General features: G+C 36.3%; 1 protein-coding gene across 4 annotated transcripts in view; it reads right to left on the bottom strand.

The window, feature by feature from the left end:
• LOC131974658 (ral guanine nucleotide dissociation stimulator-like) overlaps positions 1-10,494 on the bottom strand; it is a 78,192-nt gene that overhangs the window by 7,978 nt on the left and 59,720 nt on the right. For 3 of the 4 annotated variants that reach the window (XM_059337064.1, XM_059337061.1, XM_059337062.1), the window contains exons 10-17: positions 9,707-9,793; positions 9,597-9,629; positions 9,400-9,521; positions 7,921-8,016; positions 5,528-5,795; positions 3,450-3,524; positions 1,811-2,077; positions 198-312 (exon numbers count right to left, since the gene is read on the bottom strand). In XM_059337064.1, coding sequence (XP_059193047.1) covers positions 198-312; positions 1,811-2,077; positions 3,450-3,524; positions 5,528-5,795; positions 7,921-8,016; positions 9,400-9,521; positions 9,597-9,629; positions 9,707-9,793 — 1,063 coding nt within the window. The remainder of the gene's footprint in view (positions 1-197; positions 313-1,810; positions 2,078-3,449; positions 3,525-5,527; positions 5,796-7,920; positions 8,017-9,399; positions 9,522-9,596; positions 9,630-9,706; positions 9,794-10,494) is intronic. The other variant, XM_059337063.1, reaches the window with a different exon arrangement.

Here is a 10,494-nt window from a genome sequence, read left to right as displayed (position 1 = left end):
AGGTGATATACATGATATATGATGTTGATATATTTGGAGGCCCCACAGATTATTCTGTTTATCTACATAATAAGATCAAAAGAAGATGACAATTTAACGTTTAGTGGCTTAGTAAAAGTGGTATTACTGTAATAAACCCTAAAAACCTGTTCTGAAAAACAAGAGAAAAGCACTGAATGTTTTATTCCAGTTTGTACCTTTGTCCTCAGAGATCTTCTGCATCAGCTCGTACTCCTCGGTCTTCTCTCGCTCCAGGTTGTGTTTGATCATCGCCTTCCTGATGACGGCCGGAGTCTTGTCCTGACTCGTCACCTGAACCACAGAGACAAACATTAAGGACTCGTGTCTCAGTCACATGACCTGTAACCTGCCTGAGCTTTCACTGGGATAAAATGTTGTTTCTTACTGACACGTCTGCACGTTTATATGATGTGTTTCATGCTTTATTACATCAGAACATGTGGATGTAATTCCTGCAGAAGCATCCAGTTGACCAAATATCTCACTTTTCTACCAGAAAATGAAGTTTCATATGTGAGAAATGTACAGTTTCTTTGTAATAATTAATAATTAATTTTTGTTTTAAACTTAAAAATTTATAAAAATTGTATAAATGTGTGTTGCTGCTGTGAAATTGTATTATTACATAAAGTTTTGAGTGTTTTCATTGTTATTATTTACAAAAAGAAGTGTAAACTCAGCCTGTTATGAAATCATAAAACTGTAAAGTTTGAGCTTTCACTATAATAAAATGTTGTTTCTTACTGACACGTCTGCACGTTTATATGATGTGTTTCATGCTTTATTAAATCATTAAAACATGTGGAAATCTTTTTTTAAAAACTCCTGTAATTCCTGTAGAAGCATCCAGTTGACCAAATATCTCACTTTTCTACCAGAAAATGAAGTTTCATATGTGAGAAATTTATAGTTTCTTTTTAATTCTAATTTTTGTTTTAAGTTAAAAATGTATAAATGTCATCTTAAGTGTGTTGCTGCTGTGAAATTGTATTAATACATAACATAATAATTATGTAATCATAAAACTGTGAAGTTTGAGCTGTCACTGTGATAAAATGTTGTTTCTTACTGACACGTCTGCATGTCATATAAATATGACATCAAAATTGCTTTTTTCCCCTGCTGTTTGCTTTACTAAATCAGAAAATGTGTAAAATCTTTGAAAAAATTGAGAAAATCAGTTTCTTTGTAATTATAATAATATTTTAAGGTAAAAATGTATATTTTTTTTTATTTTTTCCTCCTGTTTGATGCTTTACTAAATCAGAAAATTTGTAAAATCTTTAAAAAAACAAAACCCCTCCACTGCAGTTAAATACATTCTGTTAAATTCCTGTAGAAGCATCCAATTTAAATCCAGCCTGTTACATAACAGGCTGGATTTACACGTCTTTTTGTGAAGTTTGAGCTTTCACTTTACTGATTCAGAAAATGTGTAAAATATTTAGTTTCATATGTCAGAAATTCACAGTTTTTTGTAGTTTAAGCGCTTTTTAGGTTAAAAATGTATGAAAATCATATTTCTTTCCCAGTTTAATACATTCTGGTATATTCCTATAAAAGCATCCAATTGACCAAAAATCTTCATATGTGAGAAATTCACATTTTTTTGTAATTTTAACTGGTTTTTTTTTAGGTTAAAAATGTATAAAAATTGTATAAATGTCAAGTTGTGTTGCCGCTGTGAAGATTTAAACATTATTACATAAAGTTTTGAGTGTTTTTATTGTAATTATTTAGAATAAGAGGTGTAAATTCAGCGGTTGAATGGTTGAGTGGGTGAACTGACCAGGATGCTCTTGTACAGGTTCCCGTTCTCCACGTCCAGGCTGACCCTGATGATGCAGCAGTCATCCACCTGCTGGTTGTACAGCGGCAGCGACAGCGTCGAGTAGTTGGACACGGCTGACACGGAGCGCTTGTGCGAGCGCGAGGCGGAGAGCGGCGTGGACGAGGACACGGAGGAGGACGAGGCGCTGCTGGAGCCCGACGCCGAGCCGGAGCTGGAGCCGGTCCCCGAGGTGTCCAGAGACGACAGAGACGTGCACTCCCAGAACTGAGAGAGCAGAGCAGAGCGGGAGGTGAGGACCAAATATCAATAACAATATTCATTCATCTTAGTCTGTTAACCCTCGGGAGGCCACGACAGCGCCAGAGCACGACTTCTTCATGACGTCAAAAAAAGACACAAAATGATCAAAAGACACAAAATGACAAAAAAAAAGACACAGAAGACACAAAATGACAAAAAAAAAGACACAGAAGACACAAAATGACAAAAAAGACACAAAATAACTAAAAAAAGACACAAAATAACTAAAAAAAGACACAACAACAGACAGAAAATGACAAAAAAGACACAAAATAACAAAAAAAGACACAAAATAACAAAAAAAGACACAAAATAACTAAAAAAATACACAAAATAACTAAAAAAATACACAACAGACAGAAAATGACAAAAAAGACACAAAATAACAAAAAAAGACACAAAATAACAAAAAAAGACACAAAATAACTACAAAAATACACAAAATAACTAAAAAAATACACAACAGACAGAAAATGACAAAAAAGACACAAAATAACTAAAAAAAGACACAAAATAACAAAAAAAAGACAAAAAATAACTAAAAAAAAGACACAAAATAACTAAAAAAAGACACAAAATAACTAAAAACAAAGACACAACAACAGACACAAAATGACCAAAAAAGAAATGACAAAAAAAAAGACATGAAAAGGTTTTCAAAAATGGACAAAATAGTCCAAGACTCCATAGAGTTAAAGGAGTAATCCACCAGTTTTTACATAGCAACTCCAGGTTAAAAATCTGTCCCTTTGTCAGTATTTACCAGCTCTAATGAAGAACTGTGAGACTGAGTTGCATTATGGGAAATGTAGGATCCAGTGTTGTTCAAGCTCGAGCCTACAGACTATAAATCAGGATACTAATCCCTCTCCAAGCTTTTTTAGTTTTTTTAATACTAGACAGCTTTGGTTCCCCTTAAATAGATTTATCATTTACAATCCTGATAATATTTGCATCATATTTAATATCTTCACAATATTAAATATTTGAAAATATAATCTTATCTACATGTTAAAAATTAAATAATGAAATAAGATTCTATTGAACATATAAAATACAATTTTAATATTATGTATATATATATATATATATATATATATATAATGGTATAACAGAAAATGTATCACATTTGAGGAGCTGGAACCAAATAATTATAAAAAGGAAAAAAAAATCACTATCAAATAACCTAATAACTTTGGATCCAAAATCAGATCAAGCACTCAAAAGCACATATAAATATAGTTAAAACTTTGATAATATGCTGCACTCCCATCTATAGATACACCTGATCGGGTTTAAAGAGTAAAAATAGGAATAAAGAAGTGAATCTTGTTACCGTTGACGTGGTGTCTGCTGCTGGAGCTTCTCTCCCCAAAGCAGAGACGGAGAGTTTCACTGACGGAGTCGACGTCTAAAAAGAGAGAAAACGAGAGAAAAAGAGAGAAAAGACGTCAACAAACAGACACACCAGTCAACACAGAGACAGGCATCTGATTGGCTGATGGGAGATGATGTCAGCAGCCACAGGTAAACAGTGTGATGAGGGTAAAGTAAACAACAGCTGACACAAACACACAAACAAACAAACAAACAGTTAAATACAGAACAACAAGTTTCATCTTCTGTAGATTTCAAGCATTTCAATCCTTTACTTCAATAAAGGAACTAAACACTTTGACAGGTAAAAGTCCTGCACTGAAAACATTTTTTAGTTAAAGTAAAATCAGGAAAATATATATTAGAGTATAAAAATGTCCCTGTTATACACATATGATATCATGAGATTATTATCACTCATGTATTCATGTAGAAGCAGATTTTACTGTTGGAGCTCATTTTGATTATTAGTTCATTAAATAAATGACTTATCTTCATTTTTAGTTAATCTGCTGATTATTTTACCTTTTAATCGATTAACTACTGGAGCCCTGAGAAGCAAAATTCTGCTGCTGAATTTTTCTGATTCCCAAAATTTTCCAGGACGATCTTTCTTACTATTTTTAAATCTCTAGATCTTTTTTTTATTTTAAATGTCTCTTAAAGTGTCTGACGAGAAGAAACCACAGTAAAACCAACCAAACAAACACAAAAAATAATAATAAAAATAATAAAAACTAAACTAAAACTAGCAAACTCACTCTAAAAACTCATTAAAACTAACTGAATTTGAAAACAAAAAATCACAACGAAAGAGGGGGACATTAAAAAACGTCAAAATGATATTTAAGCATTCAAAACCTTTATTTTAGCTAAAAGTCTCATTTAAGTATATTTGGAAGAACTACATTGATTGAAACAATGAGACTTACCAACAATAACAACTATTTTTGTACGACAATGACATTTCTCATTTTTTTGCACAATTACTTTTTTATAATTTTGAAAGTGCAGTACAGTGAGAATGATCTTTTTATTTAGCTGTTATTGCACAATTAAACTATTATACAATGTACACATTTTTGGTTCCTTTTGTGTACAATAAGATATTGTTTGAACAAAAAATAGGTAAGAATTGTTCCGTCGCTCATCATTATAAATGTATCATTTTATTATGAATTTGACACAGGGGCCACAGCAGGGGCCAAAGGCTTCTACACAGGGGCAGTGGCCCCTGGAGGCCCCTGTGTAGAACCACCACTGGATGTTATTGTTTTGATTGCTGTCTATCTATCTGTATAAGTGAAATATACACTACCGGTCAAAAGTTTTAGAACACCCCAATTTTTCCAGTTTTTACTGAAATTCAAGCAGTTCAAGTCAAATGAACAGCTTGAAAGGGTACAAAGGTAAGTGGTGAACTGCCAGAGGTAAATAAAAAAAGGTAAGGTTAACCAAAACTGAAAGATAATGTACATTTCAGAATTATACAAGTAGGCCTTTTTCAGGGAACAAGAAATGGGTTAACAACTTAACTCTATGGCACTTGGGATATTTTGTCAATTTTTTAATTCTTTTCATGTCTTTGTAAGTCTTTTGGTGTCTTTTTTTGTCATTTTGTGTCTTTTTTTGGTAATTTTGTGTCTTTTTTTAGTACTTTAGTCCAACATAAAATGTGATTTTGAATCTTTTTTTTACTTTCAAAACACTATCATGCTCAATAAAGAATTTTAAATGTTGCACATGTGCATTAATTTCAGAGTACACTGAGACATTAAACTGCATAATTTTCAATTAAATTCTGGAAAAGTTGGTGTGTTCTAAAACTTTTGACCAGTAGTGTATATAAAAGTTCAATAAAAATATTGTTGAAAAAAAAAAAATTGTGTTGCAAAAATGGTCTGAAAACGAAAGCTACGTAGTGGAGTAAAAAGTGTAGCGGAGCAGAATTTCAGAGTGGAATGAGATGAGGAAAGTGAGAGACAGAAGTGAGAGTAAAGCAGTGAGTGGCGTTGGTCTGCAGGACGTTAGACTTACGCTGGGACCCTGCTGAGTCTGCTGACACTTCTCTTCCTTCCTCACCTTTCTCTCGTGTCCCTCCGGAGAGTCGGACAGGAAGCTGGCGTTCACGTCCTCCAGGTCGGAGCCGCTGGAGCTGACGGAGGTGACGCTGAGGGCGTCGCCGCTGTCCCCGCCCCCGCCGCCGCCACCGCCGCCGCCCTGGTACGGCCGGTAGTGAGAGTGGTCGAAGGACTTGGAGTGAGAGCCGGAGGCGCTGCTGCAGCCGGCCTCCGTCAGCTGCCGGCTGCACACACACACACACGTTCATATCAGTCAGTGTTTTCATTAGAACAGGACTGTTTTTTGGTAAAGTTTATTTATGCAATGTTTTGGCACACACACACACACACACACACACATATATATATATATATATATATATGTGTGTGTGTGTATATATGTGTATATATGTATATATGTGTATATATATGTATATATACATATACATATATATATATACACACATATATATACATATACATATATATATACACACATATATATATATACATATATACACACACACATATATATATATATATATATATATATATATATATACATATATATACACATATATACACACACATATATATATACACATATACACACACACACATATATATATATATATATATACATATATATATATATATATATATACACACACATATATATACACATATATACACACATATATATACACATATATATATATATATATATATATATATATATGTATATATACACACACACACATATATAAATATATATAGACACATACAATACAAGAAAGATAGAAAAAACCCAACAGAAAAATAAATAAAATAAAAGTCAACAAACAGATAAAACAGGACAGAAACAACAGACAGACAGCCACCACGTAATCATTAACGTGAAAAGAAAAAGTACACAAAAACTACTAGGGCCGGGACTTTAACGCGTTAATTAAGATTAATTATTTGGTAAAAAAATGGTAAAAATGTGGGTCCCTCAAGAAAAAGGTTGGGAGCCTCTGGTCTATCATATACAGCACTATACAAACTAAAAATATCAACCCAAAAACTTGTGAGTTGAGAGCAGGACCAGAAAAGATGTCCAAGAGTTTCATCAGCTGATTTGCATTAATCAGGTGGGAGAGACAGCAGGAAAGATTCGATTCAACTTAGTCTCGGAGTAGTGCCACCTATGTACTACTTTAAAGTGAATGAGCTGAAGTGGAGCATTAATAGAGAAAGCCTTTATCCTATTTAAGCCTTTCGTCCATAGTTGATCAGAGATGACTTCACCGTGTCCTTAATCCACGCCTCTTTAATATGGAGAGAGGGGGTTGCCATAGAGATAAGGTTAACTAATCCAGAGATCAGATGTTTGGAGGTGGGAGGTTTGGTCATAATATCACAGAAGGCATGTTGTATCAGGATCACATCTAGGCTACGTTTACATGATGACGGTCTGAACAGAAGACGCAAAAGTGGCGTCGCGTCTTCACTTTTTATTCCGCGTTTAGACGAGCGTTTTCGGGAGGAAATCTGCTGCATACGGTGACGCAAAAGTGTGAGAAATTCGATTGTATGCAGCCAGGCGGCAGCACTTAAAGCCATAAGAGCATCTTTGGGCATGCAGAAGTTTTCACGCCACACATTTTCATCAGCTACTCCTTCCACAAAGTTCTCCACCATCACTAGATCTCCCAGGTCTCGTTCACAGCCGTCTGGCTCGCCTCCGACCAATCGCTGCATCCAGAATGTGATAGAGGTAACAGATCCTTCTCTGTTCACTAATACTATCTGTACATATCCTGTACATTTGGTGGAAAGACTCCTGTAAGTTTATTAGAGCTGCCAGAGCAGCTTGAAGGTCCGACGCATGGAAATAATCCCACGTTTGTTTATTTTCCTGTACTGGAGCATGTATGTGACGTAAACACATACGTGACGTGAGCAGATCAGATCAGAGTTTTGTGTCTTGTCAGTGTAGACGACACGCTACGGAGGAGAGGATTTAACTTTTCCACTTTGGAAGGTGGTTTCAGATTTTTGCCTCTTTAAGCCCCAAAAACGCCGTCACCGTCTAAACGAAAGGCACTTCCGATAAAATATTTTGTCGTTTTTACCCGCGAGCGTCCTCATGTAAACGGGGCCCTAGGCTAGAAAATAATTGCTTGACAAAATTCCTAATTTGCAGATAACGAAAGAATTGACTAGTAGGGAGTTTGAACTTTGCCTGAAGTCGAGCAAAAGGAGCAAAATGATTGTCACATGATGTACAGATCCCTGACAGTGGTGAGAGCATCATCTGACCAGTGCTTAAATACAGCATCCATAACGTGACTTTTAACGTTTGCGTTGGCCGCCGCCGCCACTTACTCGCTCCAGCGCTTCATGATCCCTCCGTTCTTCTTGGCTCGCAGCGTGTTGCTGGCCGACTCCGACAGAGGCTCGATCTCACAGGACAGGTTGTAGCTGCAGGACAGAGAGCAGACACCATGAAGGACGAGACAGGAGCCAAACGTGTTGTTGCTTTCTGTCCTTTTTATATATTATCTTTGTCATATACCACTACTTAAACATTTAAATATATATTTATTAGGGGTGTGACGAGATCTCGCGAGATTAAACTCGACAATATTTCTTGTCGCGCAAAAAACCAGTCTTGCGAGATTTGTGAGTTATCCAAACTTGAATTTGTGACCTGTGGGGACAGTAAAAGCAAAAGAAGAAGAGGAGGAGAAGGAGGGGAAGCAGCTAGCAGCCAGAATGACGTCGCAGGGGCCGACGGCTCGTTAAGAAGAGTAAGAAGGAATCGAAGAGGCACAGTCCTGCTAACAGGCTAACAGTTAGCTCTGTAGCAGTACAGTGTGTATGTGCTAACGTTCAAATTAAAAATACACAAAAAAAATTCACAAATTTCCGAGAAAAAAAAACCCCAAATGTACAACAAAATAAGTCATAAATTTACAAGATAAAAATACTTTGTTGGTCAGTCTGTGGCTTTGACTCTTATTATGGAGAAACAAAAAGACTGAAGTGAGATGAATAGACTGAGAATTTTCTCTTATTGGACATTGTCTGTATGTGTGAGTACACCATATCGCAAAATGCTTAAAATAGCAATAATATCGTATCGTGACTCAAGTATCAGGATAAAATCGTCTCTGGTGATTCACACCTCTTTCAGATACACAGCAGCAGAGGTTGAACTTACAAATTGATCTGAAAATTTAAAATTTAAAACCCAAAAAAATGTGTCTAGTGATGCAAGCAGTGGCGGTTCTACACAGGGGCCTCCAGGGGCCACTGCCCCTGTGAAGAAGCCCTTGGCCCCTGTGTCAAATTAATAATATGAAAATGATCAATTTATAACGATGAACGACGGAACAATTCTTACCTATTTTTTGTTCAAACAATATCTCATTGTACACAAAAGGAACCCAGCATGTGTCCATTGTATAATAGTTTAATTGTGCAATAAAATATTGTGTGTATATATATATATATATATATATATAGATAGATCATTCTCACTATACTGCACTTTCAAAATAAAAAAAAAAGTAATTGTGCACAAAAGTGAGAAATGTCATTCTCGTGCAAAAATATTTATTGTTGGTAAGTCTCATTGTTTCAATCAGTGTATTTGTATCTTCCAAATATATTTAAATGAGCTAAAATAAAGGTTTTGGATGCTTAAATATAATCTTTGCCGTTTTTTAATCGGCCCCTCTGATTAAACACTGGCCCCTGTTTGGCCCCCACAGTAAAACTGGTCTAGAACCGCCACTGGATGCAAGTGTTAAAAACAAGCAGCAGTAAACAGGATCCTTCAACATCCTGAGCTGGACTGACCTCTCTGCCTCGCTGAGCTTCTCCACGCCTGCGAACCACTCCCTGAAGTGGCTGTCCTGAGTGAAACTGTAGTTGTTGGAGGCCAACTGGAGCAGTTTGATCTGAGCGATCACCTCAAACTCCTGCAGGGAGACAACATGTTAGATTTGTTTCTACCTTTGTTCATTTTACAACCAAGAGAAGAAAGAGTGACTCACCTTTCTTCTCTTCTCAAAGTTAATCAGACCACCCTGGGACAAAAGAGATACAAAACATGAGAAAATGATGGTAAAAGCTTCCAAAGAGGCAGTAAAAAGTGAAAACCCACCTCAGTGTAATCCTTCATGGCCGTGTCCATCATCACCAGGTCGGTGAGGAAGGTCCCCAGGTACGGGATGGTCCCCTGCATCACTCCCTGGTCACAGAGACATAAACAACATGGAGGCTGAGCAGGAAAACAACTCTTTACCAAACACTCTCTCCCAGGCCCGATTATTCTCTCTAGAGAAGCAGAATGCATCAGTTCAACCCTCCTGTTATGCTGCGGGTCAAATTGACACATTTCAGTTTAAAAATCAAAACATGCATGTATAACAGTATAAATAGGTGTTATGACTGTGGTCATATTATAGTTATTGTTTAGCAAACTGCATTTGTATGTGTGCCCTGTGTTTTTGTTTTCCTTTTTTATATGCAGATTGGGGTGTGCCATAGCCGTGGTGCGATTGGTGGAGAGGTTCCACGCCTGGGCTGGGATTGGCTGCAGCCGGAACCACCTGGTTTAAATGGAGCCAAGATGGCGGCCGTCGGTGGCAGCAGGCTTATTCCTCATCCTCCTCTTCTCCCAACCGGTTCACACCTTTTGAGTTAACTTGTGGTTTTGGACTTAATTCCCTTGTTTTGAGCAGTAAGGGTGGGTTGCCAGGTTTTGTTTCTCGATTTCTCTTGTTTAAGTAGGTAGGGAGGTAAGATTTTGTATCTTTTGGTTTTTCAGGTAAATTTCTTATTTTTAAGATAGGATTGTTTTGTTTGTTATTTTGGCTCTAGTCCACCCCTAAGTTGAAGAATATTTGTATTTACCTAAGTTCTCTTTGTAAATAAATATTTACCCATTCT

Source organism: Centropristis striata, chromosome 7 (genome assembly GCF_030273125.1).
Source record: "Centropristis striata isolate RG_2023a ecotype Rhode Island chromosome 7, C.striata_1.0, whole genome shotgun sequence".
In the NCBI taxonomy this organism is placed as follows: domain Eukaryota; kingdom Metazoa; phylum Chordata; class Actinopteri; order Perciformes; family Serranidae; genus Centropristis; species Centropristis striata.
Note: the sequence above shows the minus strand (reverse complement) of the source record. Positions and strands in the feature narration are given on the sequence as shown.